A 17379-nucleotide genomic window follows, 5' to 3' on the forward strand; every position below is an offset into this window, starting at 1 on the left:
ATATCCACAGGTTCCTGTATATCCGTGGCTATATAGAGGTTGGCCGTTGAAAGTCTCTGCAATCCACAGAATCATCGATTCGGACGGTCCCCCATGGGCAAATCTTTCATCCCCCCGTAATCCATAGAAACTATTACACGACAAAAATAAAACTTGACCCACGGCTCGGGAGGAAAGAGCTAAAGTGGCCAACCAGTTTTCGCAGAAGTGACGTGTTGGTCGCATCTCCATTGACCAATCGCTCCTGCAAGACATGACGCCCCACAGCCAAAGCAGAGCAGGAACGAGCAAGAGCAGGAACGCCCAAGCTTAGCGTATTCTTCTTTCTTTCTCCCCCGGAAGGCACTGAAAGATAAACACTTTCCTTTTCTCCTCCCTTCCTTCGTTATCTGCTTAATCAAGCATTCAACTGTATACATGAACATGATCTTCAATCCGGGGAATCAATAAGCAAGCCTGTTAGACTTGACTACCTTGTCCTGGACCCAACTTCAACCTTATATCCGGGATATCCTCATCTCAACATGGTCCTACTCACATACGACAATAAAAAACAAAATCCGCGTAATCGACATGAGACTGCGCTGGTGGAATTCAACACCACCTATCCGTACAAAGATGGGGCCTTCAAACGAAGCTATCCCCATAGATGCTCGCCCCATACCACTGCCAGAGTTACCTGAGTTCGCAACCGAAGGAACAGAAAACAGTTCGCCTGACCTCGAATCCTTCCCCAATGGTCTTTCCCACGCCCTATGGCTGCCCCAGACTCAAACCTCTGACTCAACTACGAGGCGAGTCTATCGTGGGTTTGCCGAAGAAAAAGAAGCTACCTTCTTTGCCTGTTGTCGTCAGTATCCAAAGGCCGTGGGCTGGTCACTATTGCTCTTCCTGACTGTTGTAATGGAGTAAGTCACGATCTATCTGTAATCTTTAAGATAATAAACTAAATAAAAGTAGAGCGTATGACAAGTCTCTGGTAACTGGTCTTTTTGCTTTTCCCGCATTCAGGCGAAAATATGGCAAGCCGACTGGGGGTTTAGACGACCAAACGTACGAGATCTCACCCTCATGGCAGATGGGCTTGCAGAACGCTGCCATTGTCTGCGAGATTGTAGGTCTCTTGGCACACGGCTACATCACTGATCTTATCGGATATCGAAAGATGATGCTTGTCAGTTTGTTCTGGATGTGCATCGCTGTATTCCCCGCATTCTTTGCAGATAGCATCGGCGTCTTGTTGACATCACAAGCTCTATCCGGTATGTTTATACATGTCTAATTCTGTCCAGCAAAGACTAATCATCCTGCCCAGGGCTATCATGGGGTGTCATCGAAATTCTAGCTGCCACATATGCAGCTGAAGTTGTTCCAAATGCCCTGCGTCCTTTTGTTCTAAGCAGCATCAATATGTGCTGGCTTGTAGGACAGGTGATCGGCACAGGGATTCTTCGTTCGCTTGTTTACGAAACTTCACAATGGTCTTATCGCCTTCCCTTTGCACTTCAATGGGCGTGGGCGATACCATTGTTGTTCGGCGTGTGGTTCGCACCCGACAGCCCATGTAAGAGCATCCCATTCATCTCCGCGTAACTCGTCTGACACAGAAACAGGGTGGCTTATTCGCCATGAACGAACAGAAGACGCAAAGAGGGCTCTCACGCGACTTTGCAATAAGAACCATACCGACATCGAAGACACTATCTCACTAATGAAACACACCAACAAGATGGAGAAGCACTCCAACTATGGAGGAGCCAGTTATAAGGATCTCTTCAAAGGAGTCAATCGACGCAGGACTGAGATTGCATGTGTCGCATGGTGCTCTCAGGCTCTCAGTGGTTGGTCGCTTACATCCTACGCGCCTTACTTCTTCGAACAGGCCGGTTTCAATGCATCCATCTCCTTCAACCTCTCAACAGCATGTTATGGAGTCGGCATCGCAGGCGGTATCATCTCCTGGATCCTATTACCCTTTGTGGGACGACGAAAACTCTACCTTTATGGGCTTATCGCACCGATTTGCCTTTTGACCGCTGGCGGCATCGTTTGGGCGGTACTGAGCGACCGAACCGGTGCGAACTGGACCTTGGCCGGATTAATTATCGCCATGACATTTATATACGACATGACCATCGGCCCCGTCTGCTACATTGTAGTCGCCGAGATCCCTTCTACTAGATTACGAGTCAAAACAGTTGCTCTCGCAAGAGTGACATACAACCTTTGCCTAATATTTAACAACGTCATCATGCCCAAGATGCTGAACCCATCCGCTTGGGACATTGGCGGCGCGTCATGCTTTTTATATGCTGGAACAAGTTTTTTCTGCTTAATATGGTGCTACTTTAGACTTCCCGAGACAAGGAATCTTACATTTTTAGAGCTCGATATATTATTCGAGAGGAAAGCACCCACGCCAAAGTTCAAGGAGCTGCAGGATAGGCTCGAGGATAGTGCGTATCTCTCCATGACAAGAACGGAGCGATTGACGAATTGGCATGGCTGGCTAGCTTATTCATAATAATGAGATCAACGATAGCGATTGGAACCCCGATCTAATACTAATAATACATACAATGCGCTTGAGATTAGACCTTCCAATGCCAAGGTAGCTGATCAATTGCGATTCCTTCTCTGTGATGCCCAGGTCAACACGAACTATACAGTACAGGGAAGGGTAGTGAACAGCCATCGCCCAGTCAACCGTTTTGCCAGCTGATCAAGAACATCACGCGCTGCTCCGGCTCAAAGGTCGATATGGCTTATGGCTTATTGCGGTGAGCGTGGTCGGACAAAAGTGGCTGTCATTCGTGATACGAGCGCGCTGATCGCAATGTCCGTTTTGCTTCAGGGTGTTTTCCCCGGATATTTCACGTGTACATATAAGTCAGATGCCACTAATGATACAAATAGACCCTGTCTACTCTGTATGGTGAGATGGGTGATGTTGTCATGAGACAGTCTCGTGACATCTAAACCATGGCATGTCCGGTAGCCAGGAACCCCTGCTCCTCGGTACATGTCAGAATATGTCTAGTATGACATAGAGTTTTCTTAACCGAGGAAACCGTATGTATCTAAATATTCGCAACTACTGTGCCAAGATATAGTCATGCTAAGAAATACTATGTCTTTTGGATGAGTTTCACGTTCATAGCACCCGCATGTTTTCAAATAGTCAGTCATAAGTAGATGATCATTTAAACAAAGTTTCTTTCTGTAACAGGTCTTTCTGAGTGTCCTTGTCAATTTTAACCGAGACTCTGATACAAACTGTTGTCTTGAACTGCTCTAGTCGTTGAATTCCTTGAGGTTTCGCCGTTCAGGTGAGAATCAACCATGTGATAGTCTGAACCAGCATACAGTGTCAGAATATGCTTTGTATCTCGGAAGATGGTGGTGTTAGATAGAATTTAAGTCAGGGAGTTCAATAACGAGTCTATGCATCAAGTTTAACCATCTTTTCGAAAAGGCATGTATGATATCTTTCAACTCAACCAACTGACAGATTCCATACGATAGGATCTGTCTTTCAGTTAAACATTAAGGCTATACCGTTGCTATTACTGTCATCATTGGAGTCTCTTAATTGTTTTCATCTTGCCTGAAATCAATTGACTGAGAACTGTGGATATGAGTATATAAACCCTAACTTGATTCGAAACTCTAGGTTTACTTATCAAAGTCGAAGTAATCACTTTAGATATTAGCATATATCTGATTTCTTCAGTTTACCTTAACGCTGTCATATATCATCCAAGACACAACGCTGCAGCACATTCAAGCCCAGACAACTAACTCCTTGTTTCTTGTAACCCCTACATTGATCAAACCTTGGCTTGAATTTCAAGCTACATAGATGTTGGTTTAAACTGAATCTAGTACTCAGCTCACAGTTTCTAAATCATGCTAATTGCTGCAATACAACTCTGGAGGTAGAGGATACTATCTTCATCTCATATAAGAGGACAGACTTGAATATATGTAGTGACCAGACGATATTCATCAGCGCAAATCAAGGCTGGTAACTAGTAGAATATCATTACGTGACTTATCACTCTGAGTGAGTCAGACTAATACTATCTATCACTCGTATACAGCCAAGTTACGAGCCTTACCTCACTCATCACTGGACAATTACAATATGGATATGATACACAACACATATGCAAGTTCGCACTCGCTTAGGAAAAGATATTCGGATTTCTTACAGAGTACTTAGAGGCCAGATAATGATCCCACAGATATAATCTATTCAAGCGCAGATCGTGAGTTTACCCTGTCGATCTTTTGCACAAAACCCACCTTTGCCTCTTCACCTGCCTATAGCTACAGCTCTTCGTAAACGTGCAGGCCAGGGTGTTTCAAGATGGGAGAAATTCATGCGAGACTGTCTATCGCGGGGGACTTTTGCTCCTCCGCCAGAAGCAAGTCTTGCCTCCTTCTTGTCGTGGCTAGCTCATACCCTGGGCTCCGACGCCAAGGATGCCCGCCGAGAGGATTGTAGTTCCTTTCCTGGGGTATAGATAAGTGAATATCTGTCCAGTGGACGACTTACAAAAGTGCCTTTGCTATCAATATAATTTTGAGCCTCGGCTTGGGCGGTTTTATCAAAATGTTCAGCCTTGTAAATGCATCAGGGCATTTTGTACCGTGCCCTACATGCAATGCAGTTCAACAGCTTGGCGGTCCACTCGTAAGCCTCCCAATAAACGCCAAACAACCACTAAATTAGCAATTGGTAATACACCGCTTCGCCGAATGAATATCGTCCAATATTTGACCACAAAATAGTTGAATGCCGTTTCGTAATGAGCGGTCTAGAACATGGGGCCACTTGGGACAGGACAGATGAGAATTGTCTCCGCTACACGCCCCTTGAAGCGTAGGAACAGACCATCGAAACTACTGCACAACAAAGTGCAGAAAAGGACCCCTGAGGAAAATCTTCCCTTTTCCCACCATTATTTCCCTTATCGAAAGCGGGGAGTTATCGATTTTTTGCCCATAGACAAAACATCGACAATTACCGCGCTTATAGCCCCGGCCCCTGACTAGCGTCTGAAGCGATGCAGACTCACGGCTTTCCCCCCACAACAAGAAGGAACCTTCTTCTAGAAGTTCTTCTGTCCCGCAAGAGAAACTCATGTCATTGTTGCTCCAGTTTTGCCCGGGCGAGAAGCACAAAGAGAAGGTCCCTAAGGACTACTCAAGCCGAGAGGGTGAAATAAGCTTGTCAGCCAAAAGTACCAACCGCTCCATGTACCCAGGATCCAGTAACCGTCGACCACGCGTTTCTCCTTAATCGAACCAGACAGTTGGTGACTGAGACAACAACGCCAACGTCTTGTACAGCGCAGTCAGCTGTTGTTTTTATGAGGTGGTTGGTTGGGCATTCGTGCATTTTTCAACCCAGAGGTAGCTTTACCTTTTTGGGAGAAGTTGCAAGACTCCATGTCTAGAAAGGTTCCAAAAGTGGCAAGCTGGGATTAGCCGACATGCAAGACATGAACACCAAAAAAATTTAATGTGAATGTTGTGATAAAAAATATGTAAGTGTTAACAAATGGATATCCAAGTAAATAGACCGCTCAATGCCTTCCGTATCGTCTGCGCCTATTCGTCTCGCCATCTCAAAGGGCGGTTGTAAATTTGTGTGGTATGTACTGGTGAAATTACCAGTCCTGCGCAATAAAAATAAAATCCTTCCAAAATTCGCCGATCTCAATGCTCTGTTCCTGCCGGTACTGAATGCCAGCCAAGTCCTATCAACAAATACAATGACTCCTTCTCTGCCGGGAGTCTTCTCCGAACGTCGTCTCACCAACTCTAGATCACCGAAAGTGAGCCGAAATTTCGCTCAACCCTGGCCAATCCCGCGTGGGCGGGGGTCAAATGCCGAGGAGACCAATCTGTGTAAAGAAGAGACGAAAATTTTGTCGTGTACAAGAAGTAAATCCATGTCGTTGTGTGCGTTCTGGTGTGCTTTTCTCCACCGGTCGGTGATAAGAAAGGGGAATAAATAAATGAAATAACGTGTAATGAGGAAACTCCTGAAAATGCTAGCGGCTTTCTAGAATGATGAGATGTTCCCATGTCTAATGGAAACTGTGATTGGATAGTGGTGTGTTTTGGCCGATGCCCTCATGTAAAAGTAAACACGAGTGCCGTAGCCCATTTGTTTCGGGTTCGTGTTCGGTGGCCAATCCGCTTCGGAGATGAGGAGTTTTGCCCCATTCTTTCCGAGTCAGAGCCAGGACAACTCATTTTGCCCTGGGGCCATCGTCGGGTTGTGGAACCATGGCTCGCGGACGACGTTCCAAAACCCTTCCATTGAGATGGGGGGCAAAAAATTTGCATCATAGCACCCAATGGCATGGGTAAACGTCAGGCACTCCATAATGTGCCCACGAGGTGGGCCCCTTGTCGGTTGGTCCTCTTCTGGTCGTCCTGCCTGAATTGGCATTGCAACGACGCGAAAAAACCAGGGCCAGGTACATGACGTTGCATGCCACAGAATGTTGGATTGAACCCTTCCGTATTGGTGTGTCCAGTGTTTGTCAAGGCACAGCAACAGCAGTCTATGCCATAATAGGAACCCAGCGGGCGGGAACACCATTCGCACCCATTTCGTAGGGCTTGGTCGATGTTTGTCGAGGAGGAAGTGCAAAACGGGCCCGTCCGGGTCGCTGGTCGTCGAGCTTCCCACATTTGCGCATGGCCATCTCCATCACAGCGATACGGATGAAGTCGGAGTTCTCACGCATTTCCCGTTGTCGCATACCTGGCACCAGTGTGGGGGCTTGCGGCTGTGGCTGCTGAGGTGCAGGGGAGGGTTGTGACTGGAGCGAAGTCGATGGATAAGAGTTTCGGGTAGAGCCCGGAGGTGCTCGGGAGCGCTGGATCTTGTAAGTACGCATTTGAATGGATGCAGCAAAAGTTCCCGCGAAAACGGTTTTTGCGGGCGGTTCGATTCTGGCGTTCGTCGTAGGGTTGAGATAACGGCGCATGGCTGCCGAAGGCATTTCCTCAGAGACAGGTGGGCGGCGCTCATCCGCATAAGGGACATTGGGATCAATGGTCAGAATTGATCGAGTCAGATAATCATCTGGAGGAATAGATGGAAGATTGAGAACCGAAAAGGATCGAGCAGCCGAGCGGAGAGCCCGGAGAGACGCAGTAAGGTTTGACTTGAAGACAGACCTCAACGGCTTGAAAGGCTCCAGAAACTGTGATTTGGGCTGAACCTCCTCGGGTTGATCAACAGTGGTGAGGTCAAAGTCGTCAACATCCAACTCGTCTCTGGCTAATGGGTGCTCATCTACCGAACCAGGCGGGGAGATGACGGGCTCCAGGGACTTTCGCATGGGGGTCGATTTGGTCCTTCGGGAACATGGGCTGGGAGTCCTTGGGCTTCCGAGAGATGAAAGACCATCGCTTGAGAACGAGCCATCCAGAGAAGGGATTGAATCAATGGAGTAGGTCCTTGTAGACATGCTGGAACCAATGTTGCAATCGCTCACACTGTCGTCATCGTCCATAATATCCTGAGGTGGTGAGAGAAGCATGTCGAGAGGACTGCTGAATGTCCAGCTAAGTTCCTTCTCTGAAGCATGTTGGCATTCGATGACCTCCCGGACCGTCAAGGTCTTTTCAGATCTTCGTCGTCGTCGCTGAAGCTGTTTGTGCTTGGGAATATCCGTGACAGCCAGAAGTGCAGCTAGAGATGGTGAGAGGTTGCCCGAAGATCGAGAGTCATTGCTTCGTTTCCTCTGTGATGAATGACGTTTTTGAGGGTGGGCGGTATATCGGTTGTTGGTGGTAGGGATCTTGACAGGACTGGAAGGTGTAGTAGGTCTCATGGTCAAGCTGACAGTGGTTTTGGGTGGGCTTGAAGGGGACAAGCTGGAAGTCTCCCGCCAATCTTTGCGTTTACCCATTGTTGCATCGAAGGTCGGCTGAGCTGAAGATATGGTGATTGTTGTAGTGCGCTTCTTGTTATCGTCATACTTGGGCGACCAGCGCGAGAGTGAAAATGTGGTCGACTGCTTGGTCGAAATCGCTGGAGTCGCCAACTTGGTAGTGGATGCCGGTGGCGATGTATGTAAGTGGAATGTACTTGGGATCGATAGAGACTGGGGCTCAGACGATGAAAAGTGATGACGAGACGAAGGAAGAAAAGGTAAAGGTGAAGATGAGGATGAGGATGAGGAGCAAGATAAACGTGTGGAAATGGGAGTGAGGACGGGAGATAGAGAGGGAGTAGGAATAGATAAAGTATTGTGATGACTAGTCCCGGTAGTACAAGGGGAGGAAAGAGGGCGTTGGTGCTGATGCTGTTGCTGCCGCTGCGCCAGCTGGAAGGAGCGTGGAGTCATCATTGTGGCCACCCCCTAGTCCCTAGTCCTGGACCTTGGACCCTAGTCCGAATCGCGGACACCCAGACAGGGCAAGTGTGACAATTGGAAGCCTTGAGGCCGGTACCTTTGATCCTGCCTCGGTCGGCGCTAGGTTGGGCAGGGAGCCAGGGTATGTGCTGGCACTTTGCTGCACTTTGCTGCAACGCACTGGAGGTGAAGTGTCTGGCGGAGCGGAAGTGGGTCCACGCCTGTTTTGTAGGGATTTTACAGTGAGTCTTCAGGGCAGCGCCGCTGTGTAGGTATCGTAGCTGGTGGGTCCCCGTTCGCTGGCACTCTGCACGCTGCACGCTGCACTTTGCACTCAATGCACCTGCTTTGTCTTTTTTTTTTCTCTCTTAGAAAGGGTTGTGAGTAGCTTCTTTTTTTTGGTTGGAATGCTTAGCCCTGATTGATTCTGGAACGAGGCTTCAGTCTTTGCTCAAGTTCCATTCAATTGAGGATTCCCCGTCGCTCTGTCGATCAGTCCCCTAATCTTGCTTTTTCCCAGCCCCTAATCTCAGTGTTTCCTCCCTAAAAGGACCCTTCTTCTTAGATCAGGATACGGAAACCTTGTCTAGGTTCAACAAGCTTCGATTCTCAGGCCCAGCCTGTACCGGATATTAGATCCGCAACACACCGCAATCCGGAACCAGAGCAGAGCAGAGCAGAGCAAGGAAAACCAGTCCGGGAATGACCGCCTGTCCCCAGCAAAAGTGAACTGTATCAGCAACTGTGTTGTATGAACAGTTTCAGTAACGTAAACAGGATGCCTTGGATTGGTCCGCCGATCAAGGGTGACGCTTGTGAGTTCGTCAAAGCCCTAGAAGCTTGGGAGCAATGGCGAATCACGTCTTGATGGCCAAGTGGCACTTGTAAGGGCCCCGAATTGATTCTCTGTTTGCTTTGTGTTACGCTATCGCGGATACGTAACGGGTCGTGCCTTGCAGCTCTGCAAACTTCTGCTGCGCTGTGGTCGTGTGTCTCTGGTAATAAAGACAACCAGATACGCAGGGATCTGATGTTGACAAATCAGATTCGACAAGGTTGATGATCTTGGGGCCGCGGAGAAGCTTGTTTGCTATCCATCCCGTCTTGGAATGAATGTTAAAGGAAACAGAATCTCTGTTTCAACAACAAAAACAGTCGAGATATCCTCCGCAACAGGCTGGGTACTTTTCTTGTACAAAAGAGCGGTAACGACGAATATCTATGTCCTTATCCCAACATTCACGGCAGTCCTCGTGGGCACTGAGCGGGGCGTGGACAGGCTCAGGCTGGGGATTTCGGGCAGGGGCAGCGCCAAGCAAATGTCTGAGGTTGGAGTTCGACAAATAAATACCACAGACCTGGTCAAACTGGCAAGTCACAAGGAAGCCTGTGTTTCGGGGTCCTTGCTCGATTGAAGCGTCGACAGAAAACACAGCCCTTCTCACAGTATCGACAGCCTCGCTCACGTTCCTATCGGCCATACGGAGAATGACGGTCTGAATGAGGTGACCTGGTCGCTTGTCCAGTCAAACAATATCGCATGCAAGTGTCTCAAAGGGAGTACGAGTTGAGCTGTGATGGTGGCCCGACATGAGCTTTTGAATAGGACAGGATAAATTAAGACGAGCCAGCTGGCGCGAGATAGCCGTCTAGAATTGTTCCACACAGAACCCAGCAACTACTGTACACGCGCCTATGATATGATGTTATATCGGGTACACAGCTTCTGTTATGGGCAAGATACGAAAGATCACCTGAACCCGACTTTACCTGCCTAAGGTAGTCAGTACTTGTTGATTCCTTACATCCAATTAGTTCATTCAACCTGAATGTTGGGGGTCACGGTGTCGGAGCTTTATCGCGTGCCCGAACTGATAAGGCAGCATCCGCGCACGCCAACAACAACCAACCACCAGTGAACATCACAGTAACAATCTACCGCACACAGGCTCGTGCTATTGCTGTAGCTACAGGGTCAGAACGTGCTTGGCATGGAGACGCTTATGCTATGTATATTCTTCACCTTTTTTTCTTGTCGCGATCCTTGACAGCTTGCGATAACTTACTCGCTCGGTAGTTGAGATCTTCAACTGAACGTGGCGATCCACGAGTCAGTGGGCCGAACCGGAGGTCCTTCAGCGGCAACTCCGGGTCCTCGTCCGAAGAAGACACAATCAGAGGGGACATCGGAGCGGGATCTCTTATCTGTGTTTTGACTTTCCCATTCCCGCGCGATTACCGCCAGCGGATGCACTTTATCAGATAGTCAGAATTGTACCTGCCGGAACCAGCCATTCCCCAGCGCGGTCCTTTGTTGCATGCTGCTGGGCACGTGTGAAAATAAGATGGCATGCTCTCTGTTTGGGTTCTTACGATGAATATCACGCCGCACCAGACACGAAAACAAAGTCGAGGGAGGGTGCTCAAAAGCCTTCAGCTGTCATTGTCTGTAGGGTCTTGCGTACACGAATGACGAGCGTTGAATCAAGACATTGATTCATTGTGCTTGGTGACGCCATGTCTCTGGTACCCAGTGTCAGCTCTCCCTCTTTGAGCCTGGCCCGTTTCCTGCCCGTGAAGGAATTCCAATGGGGTCAATCCAAGCCTTACAAAGGGTGGTAGGGTGAGATTGACTGGTGACGCACCAAGACAAAACTCAACCCCAACCCAAGAGAAGGGTTGGGTTTGGGGAGAGTTCGTTGCTGGATCGCCAGATGTTTATCCCTCGTTCAGAGGAGCACCGAACGGTGATCGTTCCTGTCGTCCTCGTACGCTCTTGGAACGACATAGGAAAATTCTTTAAAGTTGTTTTGCCTTGATTCTCGCGAGTTCTGGCCTGGCCTTGATCGCCGTGACATCACTAGCAACCATGACCCAAAAGACTTGTGTCTATCTTGGCCTCTAGACTCAGGTCAGGTCACGAGAACAGGATGAGAGCACAACACAGTACCTATCCGATCAAGCCGTAGCAGCGGGAGTGGTTCTCGACTCGTTCTGGTCATAGACCGAAACTCTAAAGACCCCCCCCCCTCCAAGTCCAAAGACCTTTTCCCTCGTGCTCTTGTGTCTCATCCCCATCTCAGTCCCTCTAGTTCTGGTAGGTTGTCTTTCTTATCGCTCCCTTGTCATTCGCTCTTGGCCTTTTAACCCTGCATCCTTCCGTCATCTGCTGGGCTTGCGAAAAACGCGGGGTCTGTCTTGTCTCCCCACACTCTGCAGGGTCTCAGAACAAGACAAAAACAAATTTGTTGATTCTATCAATCAAATCGCGACAAAATTCCGGGGTTCCTTTATCTTTGTGAGATTACAGAGTTGTGGGGTATCCATCACAAGAATTGGTGGGCTAGATCGATCCAGATACAGATACAGATACAGACACACAGAAATAGCAACTGTTATTAGGAGACAGTTACAGTTTTGCCCAACGGCTGAGACTGGTACCGGGACTGGGACTATTTGATGATGCTCACTCAGATCAGAGATGTTGAGCTGATCGATAATTCAGCCATAAAATTCAAACGACTGAGGCTGCCGCCCTCCATTTGCTCGTCTCCTCCCGCCCGTGATAGCTCACGGTGCCATGTTGGAGCTAGGCTTGGGCTTGAGCTTACTGTGTTGTTTACGTCTACGCACGCGTGAGCCGCCTGGGTGTGCTACGAAGAGACGAAACGAGACTTGCAGCGTCAGGCTAGTGACGAGAATTCTCGGATGCCTAACTGAGGCTTCCGCAAAACTCCCATGTTTCACGGTTTTACCTGGTTGTTGTTGTCACGAGACCTGCTAGGCACAAAGACAGTATGACCTTTGGACGACATGTCAGTTTGGGGCTGTGTAGCCTCCGCCATTCCTGCGCTGTCCTCTGATGTCCTCTGGTGTCCTCTGGTGTCCTCTCAGTGTGATCAGCAGTCCGCTCGACGATCCTACTCCGTAGCGAATCTGCTAATGCCCGCCAGCCTCCGTGCCTCACCCTAAACTAATAAACCTACAACGTTCCGCTCCTCATTTGTTGTTTTTTGATTCCAACAAACACAACCTTTTTATTCGCCAGGACTAGACTTCCGCTTGCAATCCAACGTGCAGGGAATGACTGTGTGCTACCGAGCCCACTGTTAACCGCTGCTTCATGACGCTGGCCAAGTGACATGATGAGCTCGTTGAGTCGACGATTCAGGATCGATTGCTCATTTGCTCATATTTCGTTTCTGCTCTGCACGACTTGATCGGGCCTCATCTTCGATCGAGGTGCATCATGCAGCAATTTCCAAAACGAAAACAAAAGTGCCATTGCTTGGGCAGAAACTCTGATTTTCCCCATCCTTCCTTTGGTACGGTAATTCGGCACCAAGACACCTGTTTGAGACATTATCGCAGCATTCGAATTCAATTGCCCATGCAGCGACAAAGTCACGATCGCGATGAGAATGAGAATGAGAATGAGGCCTTACATTATCAACAACGCACATTTTTTAGCTTTACGCGATGAGTCAGTATGTTGCATTGATAGATAGAGAGGCCTGCAACACTAAGATACTCGATGTGAATGAGACATATAGTAACAAACACATCAAGATTGAGCTGCTACAAATCTTGATGAGTTTCTCGGTAGCCCCGGACGTGTTACCGTTTCAAGCTATTAGCATATTCTATCGAAACATGAGTTGCCAATTTGAAGCTGCTGCGTGTTAAGTACATGCATCCCCATCTTGCTTTGTACAGCGTAGAAGGTGGCATGATGTTTATACCCTGCAATAACAACGCACCTATGTTTGATGCGCTATAACGCGAAGCACCCACAATAGCAGCATGTGAAATAAGATGTCCCAATATCACCCATCTGGTGTGTGTTGAGTTGTTCTAGAAGGATCGTGTTGTAAATGTCTCAAACTTCGTTTGTGTTGATGTCTCGAGTTGTGAGCTTTTGTCTAGGGTAGGCCAAACCTGGACGACAACAGGTTTGCAACCTCTAATTGAACCCAACTTAGTCAAAGAGTAAAGGAGGTTTCACTGTGATGATTCTCTTGTTGCTCTGGGATGACGATATATGATTTATACAGTCATAGAGAGTTCAAGTATCGTCGCGTTCACACATTCTCAAGTGAATTGTATGACACGGGTGTCCAGTGACAAACACACGATGAAATATCTTGCAGTCACTATCATATGTAACTCAGAGGAACATTTGAAGCCTGCCAATTCTATTCGATATCAGCCTTGTACCTTACAGTTAACATCGGACGGGAATGATGTATCATGGTGGGTCAAATTTCGTATCCGATAGCCATATTTTCTAATTCCACATTCTCACACTCCTGGGAGCCAACAGACTACACCATGGCCACATCTGTACCTCTTCTTCAGAAGCTTCCTAACGAACTATTTCATAGTATACTCGACAGGCTTCCGAATCGGGACTTAAAGAGCCTGCACCTAACATGTCGCTGTCTCGGCAGCCAAGTATTATTACGACTTAACCGCGTTTTCATCTCGGCAAATCCGCTCAATGTCAAAGTCTTTCTCGCTGTCGCTAGTCATGAGGTGTTCCGTCAGCAAGTCAAGGAAATCATCTGGGACGACGCCACCTTTCTCCCTGTTCCAACACAAGGTGACTATGATTATCATGACACCGAGTTTGGCTACACCTCTGATGAGGATGATATCAATAAAAATCGGATGACTTATCCGCCCAAAGGGAAGATCTCGGGCTGGTTGGTGCAACAGTGTAAAGGCGAAATCTTCAGCGCAAAGTCCCGGCTGAAAGAAAAGGGCCGAGATAACGAGCAGCAAAGGCGAGTCGACAATTTAATGCCTTCACGAGAAGCGCTTTCTTGTTACAACCGTCTTGTTCAGCAGCAAGACAATGTCATCGAGTCTGGCGCCGATGAGCAAGCTTTCAGATATGCTCTGCAGGAACCGCAATTTCCACATCTAGAGAAAGTCGCTGTCACTCCTGCAGCACACGGCTTTTTGTTCTTTCCGCTCTACGAGACTCCCATAATTCGGGCATTCCCCTACGGCTTTGTGTATCCCATCCAGCGAGGGTGGTCTTGTGCCGGCCATGTATATGATGATGCGCCACAGCCTGCGGAGCCATGGGAAGATGAGGAGGAAAAAAGAAAATTGCGAGGATTTTGCATTGTCTCGCGGCACCTTGCAGACCCAACGCTCCCTCATAATATCTCTCAGCTTTCCTTCGATAACAATAGGCTTACCACCGGGATCAACCATCATATCTTCGACCAGCCTAATGAGGAGTACGATAATCTCTGCCGGACGCTTGAGCGACCAGGGCTCAAAAGCTTTACATTATCTCTAGCCATGGGATACCTATCAGGTTGTGATGCTGAAGAGTAGAACTTCTTCAAAAATGGGAGACTGCGCAGTCTGATTGCCGGAGCACATGCCCTTGAGGAAATAACCTTACAAAGCGACTATCCGGTGGACATGACATGCTGGGAAGCTCCAGCATTGGATTCTATCTCCCTTTTCGACATATTCCCCGTTGACCAATGGTCGAATGGTAGTCTCAAGCACTTTGGTCTCTCTGGGATGCAGGTAATCCAGGATGATCTAATATCCCTCCTTGGGAAACTGCCGCCTACACTCGAATCTATTGAACTGAGTTTTCTCTCAATAATAGAGGGAACAGGTCATTACGCTGGGATCCTTGCTGGTATCCGAGATAAATTGGGCTGGAGACATCGCCCTATCGACAAACGAATCAGAGTATGCGTTCTTGTGAGGCTTGATCAGACGGACCCCGGAAATTACACATGTCTTGACAAGGAAGTCGACGGTTATCTCTACGGTAGTGGCCCCCCGCCGTTTGGTGTTAACGAACAGGGCGGTGGGTATGCTGAGGTTGACTTTGGGAATGGCATGCAGTATGATGAGTTCGATCCAGACTTTGCTCGACCTTACAGATGAAACTAGTAGGTCACTTTATGCTTCTTAGACTAAGGGCTCCAAGATTACTTATTTTTACACCCCAAGACTTGGGAGGCCATGTGTAATGGAAGCCTCTTGCAGTCAAAACAGGATGCGGATACTTAATGCTAACTAAATCATGAAGTATTTGTATAGAGACGGTGATGTATCAATTTCTCGTTTAGTATATCCTAAGTACTTGAGATTGTTGCTGCTCGTATGCTTCTCTTTGAATGTGGGTGTGTTAGGATAGTATGGCCACCTTGTAACCACTTTGTAATATCGCGGGAACATCTTGTGAATTGACCATAAGATACATGATGACATATTGGCAAGCGATTTTAATTCATCATCAACTTGAATTGACTTCTTCCTAATCTGATGAGAGACTCTCCAGAATGCGGCTGCTCCCATCCCAGATCAACACCATGTTTATCCCGGCATTTGCCAACAAGAAGGCAGGTCTTATTCACCAATAGGATCGCGAGCAATCAGGAATTATTGTGCATGATCCAAAGACAAATCCTTTGAAGGAAGGTCACGAGAGGATTCGGAGGACAGGTCCCGTTGAGAATACGGATCGACGGTCCGATTGGTGAGTATGTATGCAACTATATAAGCCAACGAAGCAACAGCATTCTCAGAACCGACGACTATAAATGTATGTAAAAGGAAAGGGATATAGTTATATACACCATTGCGAGAGAACACTAGGTTCAATATGTATTGGTTGTGTTTCTGTGCCTCACGGGTCGGCTCTTGTTGGCCGAGCCATACACTCAGCAATGAATCTCATGACCTTGGCCAGTATGCCTGCAGTAAGTGAGAACTAGTTCAAAGCATATTGAAATTAGATAATGTATCATGAAACCAGAGTTATCTGTTTTATACGTGGAAAACACAATGTCCACGGCAACATATATAAATCTCAAACATGAACCACGAAAGAACTGGAGTTTTATTCGTATCGTATTGTTCGGAATGTCATCGCGTCTATCCGTGGGCCAATCGTCGTCAACAAGAATGATTCTCAATTAGGATCGTCAGATGAAAGCTCCGAATATTTTGTTTCCTGATTCGTCCTCGCCAAGAGAACCCTTGTTATGTCCTGACAACCTCCAAAAGTCAAAATATTGAAAGAACATCGTTTCAATGGTGGGAAATATTCCATCGAATGCTTCCGTCCTTTTCAAGCATTGCTTCCGAATGGGGGATCTTCCGAAGGGCGGCTATCGAAAGTCTATGCTATATCGCTCGGTATATAACTTACAAAGGTTTTCTTCAATCATGATGAAGCAGCATCCTTTTCCATATTCGCCAACATCATATTTCTATCAATACCATCTCAAACATACCCATCATGCATATCTCTCTTTCTCTGCTTTGCACCGCTGCCTTGGCTGCTGCCCACGGCTACGTCGAGACTGCCACCATCGGGGGCCAGACGTACCAGTTCTACAACCCCTACCAAGACCCATACATGAACCCTCTTCCCAAGCGTATCTCTCGCGCTATTCCCGGTAACGGCCCTGTAGAGGACGTTACTTCCATTGATATGCAGTGTAATGGATACACTGCCGGTGGTATCAAGGGCAGCCAGCCCGCTGCTCTCCACGCCGAGGCCGCAGCTGGATCAACTGTCAACTTGAAGTGGACTCTCTGGCCTGACTCCCACGTTGGACCTGTCTTGACTTATATGGCTCGCTGTCCCGACTCTGGTTGCGATGCTTGGATGCCTGGTACTGAGAAGGTGTGGTTCAAGATCCAGGAGGCTGGACGTGATGGAACCAGCAACAACTGGGCTTCTGTATGTATACTCCCGCGGGAACCAACATTAATACCGTGGCTAACATGCCGCGATCGCAGTCCGTTATCATGAAGGCTGGCAACAGTGGCGTCAACTACACCATTCCCCAATGCATCAAGCCCGGCTACTACCTTGTCCGCCACGAAACCATTGCTCTTCACTCTGCGTATGGCTACCCAGGAGCCCAGTTCTACCCTGGATGCCATCAGCTCAAGGTGACGGGAAGTGGCAGCACCACACCCTCAAACCTCGTCGCGT

At 48.0% G+C, this 17379-nt stretch overlaps 5 protein-coding genes across 5 annotated transcripts; 3 read left to right on the plus strand and 2 right to left on the minus strand.

The window, feature by feature from the left end:
* Positions 1 to 423: 423 nt before the first annotated feature.
* FGSG_02580 (uncharacterized protein) lies at positions 424 to 2784 on the plus strand (the record flags this gene model as incomplete). Its single annotated transcript, XM_011320216.1, has 5 exons — positions 424 to 908; positions 961 to 1262; positions 1316 to 1564; positions 1614 to 2456; positions 2675 to 2784. Exons 1-5 carry the CDS (start codon positions 619 to 621, stop codon positions 2782 to 2784), a joined length of 1794 nt encoding a protein of 597 aa, XP_011318518.1. The 5' UTR covers positions 424 to 618.
* Positions 2785 to 6584: 3800 nt separating this feature from the next.
* Positions 6585 to 7943, minus strand: FGSG_02581 (uncharacterized protein; the record flags this gene model as incomplete). The annotated part of the gene is made up of 1 exon (XM_011320217.1): positions 6585 to 7943. The coding sequence occupies one exon, from the start codon at positions 7941 to 7943 to the stop codon at positions 6585 to 6587; it is 1359 nt and encodes a 452-aa protein (XP_011318519.1).
* Positions 7944 to 9529: 1586 nt separating this feature from the next.
* On the minus strand, positions 9530 to 10577 carry FGSG_12159 (uncharacterized protein; the record flags this gene model as incomplete). The annotated part of the gene is made up of 2 exons (XM_011320218.1): positions 9530 to 9900; positions 10457 to 10577. 2 exons carry the CDS (start codon positions 10575 to 10577, stop codon positions 9530 to 9532), a joined length of 492 nt encoding a protein of 163 aa, XP_011318520.1.
* Positions 10578 to 13721: 3144 nt separating this feature from the next.
* FGSG_02582 (uncharacterized protein) lies at positions 13722 to 15314 on the plus strand (the record flags this gene model as incomplete). The annotated part of the gene is made up of 2 exons (XM_011320219.1): positions 13722 to 14737; positions 14771 to 15314. The coding sequence occupies 2 exons, from the start codon at positions 13722 to 13724 to the stop codon at positions 15312 to 15314; spliced, it is 1560 nt and encodes a 519-aa protein (XP_011318521.1).
* Positions 15315 to 16674: 1360 nt separating this feature from the next.
* FGSG_12160 (uncharacterized protein) lies at positions 16675 to 17340 on the plus strand (the record flags this gene model as incomplete). Its single annotated transcript, XM_011320220.1, has 3 exons — positions 16675 to 17121; positions 17181 to 17255; positions 17302 to 17340. The coding sequence occupies 3 exons, from the start codon at positions 16675 to 16677 to the stop codon at positions 17338 to 17340; spliced, it is 561 nt and encodes a 186-aa protein (XP_011318522.1).
* Between the last annotated feature and the right edge of the window lie 39 nt (positions 17341 to 17379).

This window comes from Fusarium graminearum, chromosome 1, assembly GCF_000240135.3.
Source record: "Fusarium graminearum PH-1 chromosome 1, whole genome shotgun sequence".
NCBI classification, from domain to species: Eukaryota; Fungi; Ascomycota; class Sordariomycetes; order Hypocreales; family Nectriaceae; genus Fusarium; species Fusarium graminearum.